The 17,972-nt window shown below is 41.8% G+C and overlaps 1 protein-coding gene across 4 annotated transcripts in view; it reads left to right on the top strand.

Annotated features, from left to right (window-relative positions):
• LOC147124294 (selenocysteine insertion sequence-binding protein 2-like) overlaps positions 1-17,972 on the top strand; it is a 171,901-nt gene that overhangs the window by 51,543 nt on the left and 102,386 nt on the right. For all 4 annotated transcript variants that reach the window (XM_085984698.1, XM_085984717.1, XM_085984726.1 and 1 more), the window contains 2 exons: positions 8,160-8,273; positions 15,903-16,058. In XM_085984698.1, coding sequence (XP_085840824.1) covers positions 8,160-8,273; positions 15,903-16,058 — 270 coding nt within the window. The remainder of the gene's footprint in view (positions 1-8,159; positions 8,274-15,902; positions 16,059-17,972) is intronic.

Genomic DNA, 17,972 nt, shown 5'->3' with positions numbered 1-17,972 from the left:
TAGGGTAAACTTCCCCCGTGATGACAATACCCAGAATGAGCGAGCACTCTCATCCGCCTCTCTGGCTGGCTTCCCACAGGTACAGGGTGCGATCGATTGTGCACACGTGGCAATCCAAGCACCACCATAGCAGAGGTTTTATCAACCACAAGGGATATTATTCCATTACTGCCCAGCTGGTGTGCAACCACAAGAAGTTGTGTATGCAGGTGTGTGCTAGATTCCCTGGGAGCTATCATGATGCATTCATACTGCGGCAGTCCAACATTCCAGACCTCTTCATTCCAGGAAGTAGATTTAAGGGTTGGATCAGAGGAGACTTACAATATCCTTTCAAACTTGGCTCGTGACACCTGTGAGGAACCCCACCAATGAGGCGCACGAGCGCAACAACGAGAGCCACACGATACCAGGCGTGTCATAGAACAAACCATCGAATGTTGAAGATGCACAGTGGCTGAGAAGTGGGATGCTTTGAGTGGAGTTCCCACTTCCATGTTCCCTTTCGCCATCATCCCACTCCTAGGCCAGCACCACATCACTATTACCACTCTGCTGCAGACCAGCTTGGTGAAGATCAGTGATGCGTTGCAATGATAAGGTATGTCATCCTGTTTAAGGCAGCAGACACGTTGGTATCCAAAGTCTGCACGCTGTGGTCATGGCCTGCATGGACTCATTTGAGAGCTGTGCTTAAGTTCCATGGAGGCAGCCACTCCATGACTGATATTCTCGCAATTACCTGCACCACCAATCCACTAGTGATTGGGTTGGACTCCTCCATCCTCTCCGCTATTGTCGAGTGTGTGTGTGTGGCACGTCTGTCAGTACCTCACTAAGACACTGAAGCATTCTTGCTAGGGGGATAGAATATAAAAATAGGGATGTATTGCTTCAGTTGTACAAGGTATTGGTGAGACTGCACCTGGAATACTGCATACAGTTTTGGTGTCCATACTTAAGAAAAGACATACTTGCTCTCGAGTCAGTACAAAGAAGGTTCACTCGGTTAATCCCGGGGATGAGGGGCTGGACATATGAGGAGAGGTTGAGTAGATTGGGACTCTACTCATTGGAGTTCAGAAGAACGAGAGGCGATCTTATTGAAACATATAAGATTGTGAAGGGGTTGGATCGGGTGGATGCGGGGAAGATGTTCCCGATGATGGGTGAAACTAGAACTAGGGGGCATAGTCTTAGAATAAGGGGCTGCTCTTTCAAAACTGAGATGAGGAGGAACTACTTCACTCAGGGTGGTAGGTCCATGGAATATGCTGCCCCAAAAAGCTGTAGAAGCTACATCATTACATAAATTTAAAACAGAAATAGACAGTTTCCTAGAAGTAAAGGGAATTAAGGGTTACGGGGAGCGGGCAGGAATTTGGACATGAGTCTAGGTTCGGATCGGACATGGCCCTGTGGGTAGCGGAGCGGGCCCAGGGGCCGTGTAGCCTGATCCTGCTCCTATTTCGTGTGTCTAATTCTGTTAGATTCAGGAGATGGTTCTGTGATAGTAGATTGGTGGTTAGGATCAGATCAGCCATGATCTTATTAAATGGCGGAGCAGGCTCGAGGGGCCGATTGGCCTACTCCTGCTCCTATTTCTTATGTTCTTATAATAATAGCTCCTGGGATTCACTATCTGTGTCCAGTTGAGCAGAACTTGGAGAGGATTGCGCCCCCCCAACGCGGATTCTCCACAGCTATCCCTACCACCAGTGTCTGCTCGTGCTCACTTGTGAATTATGAATCACTAGATGAAAACCCAACTCACTCGCTTACTGGATCCACCCTCCGAAGGAATTGGGTTCACTGAGGAACCGTCCTCATGTATGCCCAGCGACATTTGCTGTGCTCGTGAAGGCGCTGGAACACGAAAGAAAGGGATATGAATTAGTCGAGACAACTTAACAATCACCATACTCAAGTTTTCTCACAGTTCAATCATTGATGAAATAAAGTGAGCATATGTGTAATTATGTCACCAGCTATCTGCGAGTTCCCTGTGTCCATCTCCGAATGAATGAGACACAGATGTGCGACTTATCTCCAGGGCGTCCTCCTCTGCATCTGTGAGCTGGACAATTTGTGGTGGCCCACCTCCTGTCATCTCCCTCTCCCTTGCATTTGCGCACTCTTCTCCTACAAGGGGCGAGAAAACAGACCTGTGAGTAAAGGTCAGGTATTCACCCAATGGATGCAGTGCATTTGGTGACTTTTTTTTAATTGGTGCATTTATTGCTAAGAGAAAACATCTTTTCACAAAATGAGTGAGGCTTCTGAGAAAATTGAAGAAATTGTAAGCTCACTGAAAATGAAGCTGCAGATAAATACAGCACAAAATACCCTGGGTGGTCTTAGGGCTGTTTCTCATTAGGAAAAAAAATGCATGAAACAGAAAAGGATATGGTAAATTGCTAGTTTGGATGAATGGGTTTGTGGTACTGATCTTAAGACTGACTCTATTTACATCTGAATGCTGGTCAGTGCATCATCTACACTATTTACATTATTCATAGATATGGATGAGCTACAAAGAATTGAATCAAGCAGTCACTGCTACTTGAAAGAAGCCTGAGTTTACTGCTGATGGCTTTATAAGGGAAGATTAGAATCAACCACTTAAAAAAAAACACACATGGCTGAAATAAATAAATTATTCACCTGTATATTTCCCTTCGATTCACAAATCTGCAAAAGTAGAATGACCAATTACTGTAAGTGGATTTTGAAAATGTTTCAAAAGGCTATTGCTAGAGCTATACTGCATCTTTGATGTTTGTCCCACAACAAAACTTTTCATGTATTCCAGAAGGGTTCAGTACAACACTGCTGGTACAGCATAACTTGTGAATAAACAGGATCACTTCCATGAGGTGGTCTTGCTTCATCTCGCTTAAAAGCAAAACATTTTCTAAGAAACTGCCAGTTTCTACAGATAAAGAACAGCAGACAGTTCTCTCTCCAAATTCTGAATATATTACTGTGACTGCAGATTCATAACTCCCTGACAGTTAACAATTGGACTTGCTCTCAAAATAATCATGACAAGTCATTTAAAAAGAATGTTGAAAGCTCAAGCTTAACTTTTCAGTAGTGTCAAGTAATTTGGCAAATCTCTCAACATGTTGGGCTGGATTTTGTGCTAAGAACAGCGTTGAGACTAACAGCGCTCACCATTATAACGGAGGAAATCTGACACCAGTTTCTAGAGTATGCACATGTGCAGTTAAACATGGAAATCCATAAGTTGCTGTCAGAGATACCCCGCTCCTCCTCAGGGTGCGCTGTTGCAGTCCTCATTGAACTGAATACAACGGTGTGAACTTTGGGTACTTGCCCACTAGTTCCCCAGTAAAAACGGCTGAAAAAGTTAGGGCCAGTGCATTCAGGAGTAAGTGAGTTTTTAACGGTGTGATAATTACTACTGAACAACCTCTCTGGCCTTGGAAAATTTAATTTTACAAGTGTGGAGTCCCAGAAGAAAATTAGTGTTGGAGATTTTTATTTTTATTTTAAGTTTTACTTTTTCTGTCTCTCTCTTATCTCTCTCCCTGAATCCCATTTGTATTTCCCAATCTTTATTTCTGTACAATGATTTAAATCTAATTTATTGGTTGAAGAGCCTTGCTGTTTTCTTTCTCTGCTCACAGATCCCCTGTAGAGGGTGCTGTGCTGAAACCGACACCAGATTAGAGCAAGTCTCCAAAGCGCACAAAAACTTTGCAGGCAGCTGTCAGCGAGGTGTACAGCGAGTGCCGTTCCTTCGCCATTGACCGCAAAATCTGGGCCATTAGGTTTTCTTCCTCTTGCTCCGCCAAAATGTTTTCCAAGTACACTTGATATTATAGTGCCTTACAGGGATTACTACTACTAGATCCACTTCACTCTCTATAACTTGCTTGAACTGTCCATAGGATAAAGCACCAATTCCAATTTGCTTATTTTGTCAAATGGCGGTTTAACAGAGTAAAGTCCCATTGCACAACTTGCACGTTATCCCAGTTGCTAACTTTTATAAATGTCATGTTAGCAAGCTGTAAAGGAATACTATACTTTATCATGATAGAAAGAAGACTGGAATCTGTGTGAATATCCAGTGGTTTGAGATTTTGAAATCTAACATTTAGGAAATACACTTGAGAAATACTAAGGGGGAAAAAAACATTAGTGGGAATGGCATATAGACCTCCCAACAGTAAGGCGGAGGTTGGGGATGGCATGAAAAGGGAAATTAAAGAAGCGTGCAATAAGGGCACAGCAGTCATCATGGGTGACTTTAATCTACATATAGATTGGGCCAACCAAATTAGTAACAATACTGTGGAGGAGGAATTCCTGGAGTGTTTACGGGATGGTTTCCTGGACCAATATGTCGAGGAACCAACCAGAGATCAGGCCATCTTAGACTGGGTATTATGTAACGAGAAAGGATTAATTAGCAATCTTGTTGTACGAGGCCCCTTTGGTCTGAGCGATCATAATATGATCGAATTCTTCATTAAGATGGAGAATGTAGTAGTTGACTCAGAGACTAGGGTCCTCAATTTAAATAAAGGAAACTACGGTGGTCTGAGGAGCGAGTTGGGTAGGATTGATTGGGGAATGGCACTCAAAGGGTTGACGGTGGATAGGCAATGGCAAACATTCAAAGACCGAATGGATGAGCTACAGAATTTGTTCATCCCAGTTTGGCATAAAAATAAAACAAAAAAGGTGACTCAACCGTGGCTAACAAGGGAAATTAGGGATAGCATAAGATCCAAGGAGACAACATATAAATTGGCCAGAAAAAGCAATAATCCTGAGGATTGGGAGCAGTTTAGGATTCAACAAAGGAGGACAAAGGGATTAATTAAGAAAGGGAAAATAGAATATGAGAGTAAGCTAGCTGGGAACATAAAAACTGACTGTAAAAGCTTTTATAGATATGTGAAGAGAAAAAGATTGGTGAAGTCAAGCATAGGTCCCTTGCAGTCAGAATCAGGGGAATTTATAATGGGAAACAAAGAAATGGCAGACCAACTAAATTCATACTTTGGTTCTGTCTTCACAAAGGAGGACACAAATAACCTCCCAGAGATGCCGGGGAACATATGGCCTGATGAAAGGGTGGAACTGAAAGAAATCAGTATTTGTAGGGAAATGGTGTTAGGAAAATTGATGGGACTGAAGGCCGATAAATCCCCAGGGCCTGATAATCTACATCCCAGGGTACTTAAGGAAGTGGCCCTAGAAATAGTAGATGCATTGCTGGTCATCTTCCAGAACTCGATAGACTCTGGAACAGTACCCATGGATTGGAGGGTAGCTAATGTTACCCCACTATTCAAAAAAGGTGGTAGAGAAAAAGCGGGGAATTATAGACCGGTAAGCCTGACATCGGTAGTGGGGAAAATGCTAGAATCTATTATAAAAGATGTAATAGCAGAGCACTTGGTAAGCAGTGACAGGATCGGACAAAGTCAACATGGATTTACAAAAGGTAAATCATGCTTGACTAATCTACTGGAATTTTTGAGGATGTAACTGGTAAAATAGATGAGGGAGAACCAATGGATGTGGTGTATTTGGACTTTCAGAAGGCTTTCGATAAGGCCCCACATAAGAGATTAGCGTGCAAAATTAAGGCACATGGGATTGGGGGCAAGGTATTGACTTGGATAGAGAAGTGGTTGGCGGACAGAAAGCAAAGAATTGGAATAAACGGGTCGTTTTCCGAGTGGCAGGCAGTGACTAGTGGGGTACCGCAGGGATCGGTCCTAGGACCCCAGCTGTTCACAATATATATTAATGATCTGGACGAGGGAATTGGATGTAATATCTCCAAATTTGCAGACGACACAAAGCTGGGTGGGAGGGTAAGCTGTGACGAGGATGTCGAGAAACTCCAGTACGATTTGGACAGATTGGGTGATTGGGCAGAAACATGGCAAATGCACTATAATGTGGATAAATGTGAGGTTATCCACTTTGGTGGCAAAAACAGGAAGGCAGATTATTATTTGAATGGCAATAGATTGGGAGAAGGGGGAAGTGCAGAGAGACCTGGGTGTTCTTGTGCACCAGTCGCTGAAGGTAAGCATGCAGGTGCAGCAGGCGGTTAAGAAGGCAAATGGTATGTTGGCCTTCGTAGCAAGAGGGTTCGAGTACAGGAACAAGGATGTCTTGCTACAGTTGTGCAGGGCCTTGGTGAGACCGCACCTTGAGTATTGTGTGCAGTTTTGGTCGCCTTACCTGAGGAAGGACGTTCTTGCCATGGAAGGAGTGCAGCAAAGATTCACCAGGCTGATACCTGGGATGGTAGGAATGACGTATGAGGAGAGATTGTGTCGATTGGGCTTATACTCACTGGAGTTTAGAAGATTGAGAGGGGATCTCATCGAAACCTATAAAATTCTGTCGGGCCTGGACAGACTAGATGCAGGAAGGATGTTTATGATGGCCGGGGAGTCCAGAACCAGGGGTCATAGTCTAAGGATAAGGTGTTAGCTATTTAGGACTGAAATGATGAGGAATTTCTTCACCCAGAGAGTGGTGAACCTGTGGAATTCTCTGCCACAGAGGGCGGTGGAGGCCAGTTCATTAAATATATTCAAAAAGGAGTTGGACATATTTCTTAAGGCTAAAGGGATCAAGGGATATGGGGAGAAGGCAGGGACAGGGTACTGAATTTGGATGATCAGTCATGATCTCATTGAATGGCAGAGCAGGCTCAAAGGGCCGAATGGCCTACTCCTGCTCCTATCTTCTATGTTTCTAAGGCTATGAACATAGCAGATATCTACTATGATGAAGACTTTTAAAAGTGTATTAAACTCATTTTTTAAGAGGTTCAAATGCTGCTTTACAGTAATGTTGTCACATTGTCTAGACCACTTTGACAGCTAATTGAGATAGGTTGGAAGAAATTATAGAGAATGAAAAAGCAAACAAAAGGCGATTGATCATCTTTAAATTTTTTAATTGATCATTCTATAAATTAAAATTAACTGTTTTAGAATCTCTTACTTGACTGCTAATTAGCACAGCCAAAAAACAAAAGTAAAATGAAATCAAGATGAAAAGCTTTATAAATTACTTGCTTCGAAAAATTCAATGTGTTGTAGCTATCAATATTGGATTTAGGCTTTGTATAACACTAGAGGGCACTGCAGCCTAGGTGTTTTGATTATAAATTGTTCTGGTCAAGAATTTAATTATATTTGTGAAGCGAGAAGGTTTTCTCTTTTTCTTTTCCCCCTACCTCTCTCTCTTCCCCCACCCCCCGACTCAATGAATGTTGAACTTTTATCATTAAAGACTTTCTGTATCCACCACCTTCCATTTTTAAAAGTTATAAAAGTATTTTTTAAACAAAAGACTTGCATTTAAGTAGCACCTTGTCTCAGTGAAGTTCAGTAACCTATTATTGGGCAGCTGCAGTTGCAATTTTGCAGAATCCCACCAACAGCAATGAAATGAATTCCTAGTTAATCTTTTTTTGGTGGCAATGGTTGAGAACAGTGTTGATCAGGGTACTAGGAGAATGCCAAATAGTGCTGTGGGATCTTTAACATTCCCATAAACCACAAAAAGAATAGCATTTATTGGTGTTTGCTGTGGATCTAAATTAGTTCTCCTTATTTTAACGTGCCAGCATTGCCATATTTTGCTGCACTTCAGCTTGGAAGGCACAACTACTATTGGTTAACAGGAGGAGACATAGTTCTGCATCTTTCCAGGAAATGGGAACAGCAGCATTTTGCATAATTTTCAAAGCAGTAGATCATTGTTCCTCTGCTTTCTTAATGATGAGCCTCAAGTGGGGAAAAGGATAGTATTGCTAATTTTCAGTTATATACAGTGATTTAGCAGTATACTTGAAAAGCGATTTTAAAATGTTGAAATGGCACAAAGAAAGAGAATGGGGATGGTAATCTTGTGCTTTGCCATTGTTCTGTTTATGACAATGGCTTCATTTTGTCAACGATACTTTTCATTTGATGTACATCTATGACAAGCCTGTAATTGACTTCTCTGTTTTGAAGCCAAGCTTTAACATTGTTTTACAGCTTTGAAATAATATTCATTATCCGATCAAAATTTGACATTGTGTCACAGAATACTTGTATGAAACTTCAATGTAAGAGCATAATTAATTCCTCTTGTCTTTGGAGGATGATGAAGAATTTCCAGATTTGGCATCAGCAATAAGCAGTTCTGACAAAACCAACAGTGCTGGGCAAAACAAGTTCTTTTCCTACAAACCGGTTACCAAAAGACAATTGGAGGTAAGAACAACTTTGAGGATTGAAGTAATGTTTATGCATTATGATAATTAATTAAGATTACAGTTCAGTTTATTAAAAAAATTATTTTATGAATGGAAAACAAGTGTTATTTGAATTATTGGAGGAAACCACTAGGTTCTGAAATAATGTGATAATTGCTCAATTAGGTTGCTAGCAAGATAACAACCTCCTTGCTAGCAACCTCCCAAGTTTCCCTCCAAGTCACACACCATCCTAACTTGAAAATATATTGTAGCTGGGTCAAAATCCTGGAACTTCCTCCCTAACCGCACTGTGGGAGTATCTTCACCACGAGGACTGCAGCGGTTCAAGAAGGCAGCTCACCACCACCTTCTCGAGGGCAATTAGGGATGGACAATAAATGCTGGCTTTGCCAGCAACGCCCACATCCTGTAAATGAATGTTAAAAATCATTTAAGTGTAAAATACAGTAAATCTGTGCCATGTTTTTTGTTTTCCATGGAAATTTATTTTTTTAACTCTCAATATCTACATTTTTATCTTTCTTCAATTTAATGCTACAATTAGCAATTTTATAACCGTATTATTGTGGCTTCTGCTGCAGTTCAAGAAACTGCCTAGTAAATGTGCAGGTTTAACTCTTTAGATTTCAATCATTGAATCAGTAGTGCCTGCTTTTACTACTAGAACTTTTAAACAGGAAGGGGCTAAATGATTGAAAAAGTCAAATTTAAAAGGGTATTGGGAAAGGGCAGAGGAATGGGACTAAGTGGAAAGCTCTTTCAGAGAGCCAGTACAGGCATTATGGGCCAAGTGCCCCCCCCCCCCCCCCCACCCCCATCTGCTGTAAAATGACCATGGGATAGAAATTCCAGTTCTGCATTCGCCCATTCGATTTTAATGGAGGGAAACCCATGGGATGGCAAGAGCAGACACAGAATTTCTACTCTTATGATTCTAACTGAGTTTTATTATTTCAAACTTGTATATCTAAAACTAGATGCAATTATGCAGGCCTATTTTTCCTGATGAATACTGTTGATAAGTATTGCAGTGTTATACTTATTTCAAAGCAACATAAATTGACAGGTTATATTGCTTGTAACAAAACTGTGTACATTATAGTGGCCCAGATTTTGCTGGAATGGGGCATCTCGCAGCATGCCCAGTTAGTTAGACTTTTTCCCCTCACGCTTCAGCTCGAAAAATTTTTGTCCTGGAAGCGTAAGCTGCTAACACTGTGGTCCAGGACAAAGAAACATAGAAGATAGGAGCAGGAGTAGGCCATTCGGCCCCTTGAGCCTGCTCCGCCATTCAATGAGATCATGACTGATCATCCAAGTTCAGTACCCTGTCCCTGCCTTCTCCCCATATCCCTTGATCCCTTTAACCCTAAGAAATATATCTAACTCCTTCTTGAATATATTTAATGAATTGGCCTCAACTGCCTTCTGTGGTAGAGAATTCCACAGGTTCACCACACTCTGGGTGAAGAAATTCCTCTTCAACTCTGTCCTAAATGGCTTACCCCTTATCCTTAGACGGTGACCCCTGGTTCTGGATCTCCCCGGCCATCGGGAATATCCTTCCTGCATCTAGTCTTGTCTAGTCCTGTTAGAATTTTATAAGTTTCAATGAGATCCCCTCTCATTCTTCTAAACTCCAGCAAGTATAAGCCCAATCGACCCAATCTCTCCTCATACGTCATTCCTACCATCCCAGGTATCAGTCTGGTGAATCTTCGCTGCACTCCCTCTATGGCAAGAACATCCTTCCTCAGTTAAGGTGACCAAAACTGCACACACTACTCAAGATGTGGTCTCACCAAGGCCCTGTACAACTGCGGTAAGACATCCTTGTTCCTGTACTCGGAACCCTCTCGCTACGAAGGCCAACATACCATTTGCCTTCTTAACCGCCTGCTGCACCTGCATGCTTACCTTCAGCGACTGGTGCACAAGGACACCCAGGTCTCGTTGCACTTCCCCTTCTCCCAATCTATTGCCATTCAGATAATCTGTCTTCCTGTTTTTGCCACCAAAGTGGATAACCTCGCATTTATCCACATTGGGCAGATGCATGGCAGATGCAGTATAATCACCCAACCTGTTCAAATCATACTGGAGTTTCTCGGTATCCTCCTCACAACACACATGCCCACCCAGCTTTGTGTCATCTGCAAACTTGGAGATATTACATCTAGTTCCCTCGTCTAGATCATTAATATATATTGTGAATAGCTGGAGTCCTAGGACCGATCCCTGCGGTACCCCACTAGTCACTGCCTACCACTCGGAAAAAAGCCCGTTTATTCCAACTCTTTGCTTCCTGTCTGCCAACCAGTTCTCTATCCAAGTCAGTACCTTGCCCCCAATCCCATGTGCCTTAACTTTACATGCTAATCTCTTATGCGGGACCTTATCGAAAGCCTTCTGAAAGTCCAAATACACCACATCCACTGGTTCTCCCTTATCTATTTTACCAGTTACATCCTCAAAAAATTCCAGTAGATTAGTCAAGCACGATTTACCTTTTGTAAATCCATGTTGACTTTGTCCGATCCTGTCGCTGTTTTCCAAGTGCTCTGCTATTACATCTTTTATAATGGACTTTAGCATTTTCCCCACTACCGATGTCAGGCTTACCGGTCTATAATTCCCCGTTTTCTCTCTACCACCTTTTTTGAATAGTGGGGTAACATTAGCTACCCTCCAATCCATGGGAACTGTTCCAGAGTCTATAGAATTTTGGAAGATGACCATCAATGCATCTACTATTTCTAGGGCCACTTCCTTAAGTACCCTAGGATGTAGATTATCAGGCCCTGGGGATTTATCAGCCTTTAATCCCATCAATTTCCCTAACACCATTTCCCTACAAATACTGATTTCTTTCAGTTCCTCCCTCTCATTAGACCCTATGTTCCCCGACATCTCTGGGAGGTTATTTGTGTCCTCCTTTGTGAAGACAGAACCAAAGTATGTATTTAATTGGTCAGCCATTTCTTTGTTCCCCATTATAAATTCCCCTGATTCTGACTGCAAGGGACTGACACTTGACTTCACCAATCTTTTTCTCTTCACTTATCTATAAAAGCTTTTACAGTCAGTTTTTATGTTCCCTGCAAGCTTACTCTCATACTCTATTTTCCCCCTCTTAATTAATCCCTTTGTCCTCCTTTGTTGAATCCTAAACTGCTCTCAATCCTCAGGTTTGCTGCTTTTTCTGGCCAATTTATATGTCCTCTCCTTGGATCTTATGCTATCCCTAATTTCCCTTGTTAGCCACGATTGATTCACCTTTTTTGTTTTCTTTTTATGCCAAACAGGGATGAACAAATTCTGTAGTTCATCCATGCGATCTTTAAATGTTTGCCATTGCCTATCCACCGTCAACCCTTTTGAGTAACATTCCCCAATCAATCCTACCCAACTCGCGCCTCATACCATCGTAGTTTCCTTTATTTAAATTCAGGACCCTAGTCTCTGAGTCAAATACTTCACTCTCCATCTTAATGAAGAATTCGATCATATTATGATCGCTCTGCCCCAAGGGGCCTCGCACAACAAGATTGCTAATTAACCCTTTCTCATTACATAATACCCAGTGTAAGATGGCCTGATCTCTAGTTGGTTCCTCGACATATTGGTCCAGGAAACCATCCCGTATACACACCAGGAATTCCTCCTCCACAGTATTGTTACTAATTTGGTTAGCCCAATCTATATGTAGATTAAAGTCACCCATGATAACTGCTGTGCCCTTATTGCACACGTCTCTAATTTCACGTTTAATGCCATCCCCAACCTTCACATTACTGTTTGGGGGTCTGTATACAACTCCCACTACCGTTTTCTGTCCCTTGGTATTTCTCAGCTCTACCCATACAGATTCTACATCATCAGAGCTAATATCCTTCCTTACAATTGTGTTAATCTCTTTAACCAGCAATGCTATCCCACCTCCTTTTTCCTTTTTGCCTGTCTTTCCTGAATATTGAATACCCCTGGATGTTGAGTTCCCAGCCCTGGTCACCCTGGAGCCATGTTTCCGTGATCCCAATCATATCATATCCGTTTACATCTATTCATATCCGTTTACATCTATTGGTGAACGACGGGACCAACTATCTGTCTCCTTAATTAATGAGATTTACAGATTGAGAAATAAATAGAGGAACAACGGAGCAGGAAATGGGGTGAATCGGGTACAGAAAGAGAAATAAGAAAGGGAAAGAAAGATTGGATTAAGCGAGCGAGAAAAAAGACAGAAAGGAAAAGTAACTTTCCAGCACAGCTTTGGCCTTGACTCAACAGCTGGCCTAATGGAGTATGTGGAAAACCTGGTTAACAGCTCAACATTAAAGGGACGTACCTACTTAAAGATAAATGACTGTATATGGCGGCTCATATTATTTGAGCCTTTATAAAGGTTCAAAATAGATTGTAAATATTTGCCAACTTTAGCTGGGGCAAGGTGGCAAAGAATAAAGGGTGTCAGGATAACTGAGTTTGTATGCAAGTAATGGAGCAGCACAGCACCCGCTTTGGCTGACAAATTGGACTTACTGCCGCATGAAGTGGATGTGAGGACATTTGCCTTGTTTTGCACTCTGGGGCACTCTTTCCCCAAGGACAACAGTGCACCTTGTCTCTCAGGCCAACTATCTGTACAGTACATGGGTGCCATCTGTGATGCTCCGCACTCTTGTGAATCCTGCCATCTGGGAAAAGTTCTGTGGCCTGTGAGTGATGCCTCCTTTCCACAGGGAAAGTAATGCATATGTTATCCATTGCAAACAAGGCCCCTGTCACTTGCTTAATGCATCTGTGGGCAGCTGACTGATTCATTGATATATCATATGTCATAGGTGGTGGTTCAGAAGCACCTGTTTAATGCAGTAGTGATGCCCATGGAAGAGCTATCCTCATGGTACAATTTGCCTACAAGTTGGCCTCTAGTTATGTGGCAACCTGCTTTGTGAAACAGAGGTACCACAGACCTGTTTCTTCTGACATGCCGAGGAAGGACCGTCCGGGCTAATGCAAGTATGGTGATAAGGACTGTTGCCTGCATAACACGTGGGGTACAGTCGTACCAGCGTTACCCGTCCCCTCCAGAACTGTTCTTCCTCCGTTGAATGTTGAATCCCAAAGGGATTCCCATCCTGTTCATTTTGGTTGTTGAATGTAAAATGGCAGCTAGAAGCAAAACTGTTGTAAGAAATAGATTTGGAAATAATAGTCCTGCAATTAAAAAATATTAGGCCAAAACAGCCACAAAAATTAATGCACCATTCAAAATGCAGATAAAGCCACGTAGCAACATGATTTAAAAAATATATATCTTTACAACCATAAGGGGGAAAAAAATTATGCAGTGAGTTGTAATCTGGAATGCACTGCCGGAAAAGGTAGTGGAAGCAGATTCAATATAAACTTTCAAAAGAGAACTGGATAAATACTTGAAGGGAAAAAATACTTAGGGCTACGGGGAAAGAGCAGGGGAATGGGACTAATTGGATAGCTCTACCAAAGTGCGCTCACTGGCACGATGGGCCGAATGGCCTCCTGTGCTGTATCATTCTATGATTCTACGATAATGAAAAGTGATGGCTTTAAGAAGTTAACTTCTACAGGCCAGAATATTCACACACTTCTACATCCATTTCGTATGGATGAGTTGCGCTGTCGGCAAAGAGGTAGCAAGAAAACCACTGAATGTGGATTTTGAATAATTTTTAATGGTTTAATGAGGTTGGTGATAGTAACTAGCATAACCTGCAAAAAGCCAGCATTTTTTTTTAACCATGAAATACAGTGTGCTGGGAATCTGGTGTGCTGCACTCTAGCGAAGCTCCATGCCTCCATCAGAACCTTATAAAATCAGGGCTTGTATGCATCCATGAATTGATATCCATAGACTTTTTGTAAATAGTGACTAAAATAATTAATTAATTGAACTGAGGATTTGATAATAGCTCGGGGTAGTCCATAGAACTGGGAAACCTGAATTCAAATCGTTTTTTCAAATAACAATTCTAATTTGTACACTTTGGATGGGTAAGTTGCAAATCTTGTCTCGGGTTTCAGGTGTAGCACTGAGCAGAGTCAACATGCCTATCAAAAAGAGGTAATGCAAAATGACATGTTCTGTTTTCAGTTACAGTTCAGCGCTCGCCCTATTGGCTCGCTACACGTAGCAGTGACCGAAGCAGTGGAGATGCATATGATTTACTCTCTCAGCTGAAGTTTAAACATTATATGTGATTAATGTGCTAAAGTTTAGACATCACTGCACTATATAACTATATAGCATAATTATTTTCATCCATTTTTAAGAGCAGTTCTGAGCTGTGTATAGTAGATTGTCTGGCTTCCCCCGGGACATGTTGAAACAACAGGATCTTTTTATTTTTCAAAATGGCCATCAACCTCCCAGCAAGGAGATGATTTGTGAACAGCCTTCTTTATGTGACTGAAAAGTGCAGCTTCTGTCGCTATGTAAATAATACTACTCTTGAAACTTTAACATTAGAAAATATAGCATAACTGGATACCATCTTGATTTTCAAAAAAATGACAAATAGCCAGTGGGTTAGCTGATTTGTTCATCTTTCCACTTGCTAAAATTATAGATAACCCTGAGTACTTGTTTATAGATGACCTTGAATGCCTTTCAATGGCTGATGTATTTTGTCAGCTGCTAAGTGCACATAATGTGATACTGAGAGAATCGCGGGCTGTTTTATCACTCATCTTCAATGTGCCAAATTCAATGTTAAAATAATTCCTAAGGCTTTGAAAAGTGGTCTAAAACCCTGACTTTTTTTAAACAACAATCATAGTAAAGCTATAACTTTACTTTTGTAGATATAGTAATTTGCCAAAAATTGATGTCAACTCTGTAAAACATGTTTTTTTTTAATTAAGCAAAAGACACCAGGTTTCCACCTGTTAATGATTTGGCTTGGTCATCTGAAACTGTTAGCTACAGTGATGTGCTTTCTCACAGGGAAAAGAGTGAAAACGAGAGACTGATCTGTGACTACTTAATGGTTGGAAAAGTTTATTATTGGCCCTTAGGTGAAGATTTTGTTATTATCTCTAATAACACCAACTTACAACATTCAGAAAAGGATTTATTTCATTACTAAGTTAACTTTCAAGGTAAACTTCCCCTTCCCCCCCACCCCACAATGGAGAAGGTCTTTTTTAAATACATAAGTTGGAGAACTTTACAGAGAACATGAACTGATTAGACTAAAACAAAGCTATTGTGCACTTCTGATGAGCATACAATTAAAATACAGTAATTTTCACTCTGGCTTGTGGTGAACCGCACTAGAATAAATCAGGGGAATTATTTTACTGAAGCGGTTTTATGCAAGCTATAGCCTGAAGTCCTTGACATCCGCAAACAACAGTTTTTTTTTATTGTGCATTGATGCCAACTAACAGTAAATAGTACAGTTACTTCTCACATTATGGCTCTTTTTTAAATTCAGGTACAATATGTAATAGATGACAAGGGTGTACAAACCTTTTATTGCTCAATTTAATCTATTGCAGTCGTAAGATTTTACATTTTCTTTTTATTGCTGCCTATATTTTTAAAATATTTTTAAAATACTGTTTATCTTTTCAGCCATCAATGGATGGCGAACTAGTTTTAAGTGTGACCAACTCCCATGCTATTGGTGGTGAACAGATCTCTCTGGACCCAGACCAGAAACCAGTCCAGATTCTGAGAAAAGAATCAGCTCAAGAAAATGTGTCCAGCAGTCCACAGAAGAAAGCTATGGTTTGTACAGAACTTATGACTCCTTTTTACTTGAATAACGTTCCTGTGTAATATGGAGAAAACGCTAAGGATGGCCAGGAGCATTTAACGTACTGTTTTGATCAGGGAAGGATCTATCCTCCGAGTCACACAGTACCACCAATCATTTATTTGATATGGATCTGTATTTTAAGTGTGTTTCTGGTCAGTTTTTGGGTTGTTCTACTTCACGATCTCACTCAAACATATAAAATTCTTAAGGGGCTTGACAGGGTAGCTGCTGAGAGGATGTTTCCCCTGGCTGGGGAGTCTAGAACTAGGGGTCACTGTCTCAGAATAAGGGGTCGGCCATTTAGGACTGAGATGAAGAGAAATTTCTTCACTCAAAAGGTTGTGAATCTTTGGAATTCTCTACCCCAGAGGGCTGTTGAGTGTATTCAAGACAGAGATCTATAGATTTTTGGATACAAAGGCAATCGAGGGATATGGGCATATTGCGGGAAGTGGAGTTGAGGTAGAAGATCAGCCATGATCTTATTGAATGGCAGAGCAGGCTCGAGGGGCCAAATAGCCTACATTTGCTCCTATTTCTTATGTTCTTATGTACTAATGTGAAAAAGACAGCTCAATCATCATGAGCTGCAGTAATATGTTACAGTCTGCATTAATTAGAAACATGGGTCCCGATATTTATGGTGAGGCATGGAGGGTGCGGGTAAGACCACACCTGGAGTATTGTGTACAGTTCTGGTCTCCTTACCTAAGGAAGGATATACTTGCCATAGAGGGAATGCAACAAAAGTGCACCAGACTGGTCCCTGGGATGGGGGGATTGTCCTATGAGGACAGATTGAGTAGACTCTGCTTATATTCTCCAGAGTTTAGAAGAATGAGAGGTGATCTCATTGAAATATACAAAATTCTTACAGGGCTTGACAGGGTAGATGCAGGGAGGATGTTTCCCCTGGCTGGGGAGTCTAGAATCAGGGGTCACAGTCTCAAAATAAGGGGTCGGCCATTTAGAACTGAGATGAGGAGAAATTTCTTCACTCAGAGGGTGGTGAATCTTCGGAATTCTCTACCCCAGAGGGCTGTGGAGGCTCTCGTTGAGTATATTCAAGACAGAGATCGATAGATTTTTGAATATTAAGGGAATCAAGGGATATGGGGATAGTGCAGGAAAGTGGAGATGAGGTAGAAGATCAGCCATGATCTTATTGAATGGCGGAGCAGGCTCGAAGGGCCAAATGGCCTACTCCTGCTCCTATTTCTTATGTTCTTATGTTCATAAGGCTGTAAATTGCCGAAGAACCCCGCAAGGCCGGGGACATGAAGGTCCCATTGAACTTAATGGCAATACCACATTTAACATTTTTTAGCTCAATTTCCCAGCAGGCAGCCAGCCAAATGGACAGCCTAGCCGGTGGGCAGAAAGAAACACCAGTGGGAGAAGGCTGCGACCGGGGACCCTTGGACGGTCCCTGGCAATCAGACGTCAGAGAGACCTGGCATTCGAGAGGGCTGTGGTGGAACAACAACAACAACTTGTATTTATCTAGCACCTTTAACGTAGTAAAACATCCCAAGGCGCTTCACAGGAGTATTATAAGATTTTTTTTTAAAAGGGAGGGGAGGCTGAAGACTTCTTTGAGCGGGTGGGGGGGGGTGGGGGTTGGAAGTACTCCTGCTCCTTTTGGCCCTTAAGGAGGCACTTACTTTGTGGAGCCAGCAGCTCCCATCTTTCTTTTGCTGCCGGGTTTTACAACCCCTGGGAAACCCACGCAGCAACAGTCAATTTAAATCGGGCTCCCATTTGCACTGTGGGAGCCCGAGTTAATTAACAGTGGGACACTCGGACACCCTGATATCCACCGCCGTAAAAATGTCGTGTGTGTGTGTGCGCGGCATTTCCTGTATTTAACCTCCCCCAACCCT

The sequence above is a fragment of the Somniosus microcephalus genome, chromosome 1 (assembly GCF_052327205.1).
Source record: "Somniosus microcephalus isolate GS21.2 chromosome 1, FLI_Smic_1.0, whole genome shotgun sequence".
Lineage (NCBI taxonomy): Eukaryota > Metazoa > Chordata > Chondrichthyes > Squaliformes > Somniosidae > Somniosus > Somniosus microcephalus.
Note: the sequence above shows the minus strand (reverse complement) of the source record. Positions and strands in the feature narration are given on the sequence as shown.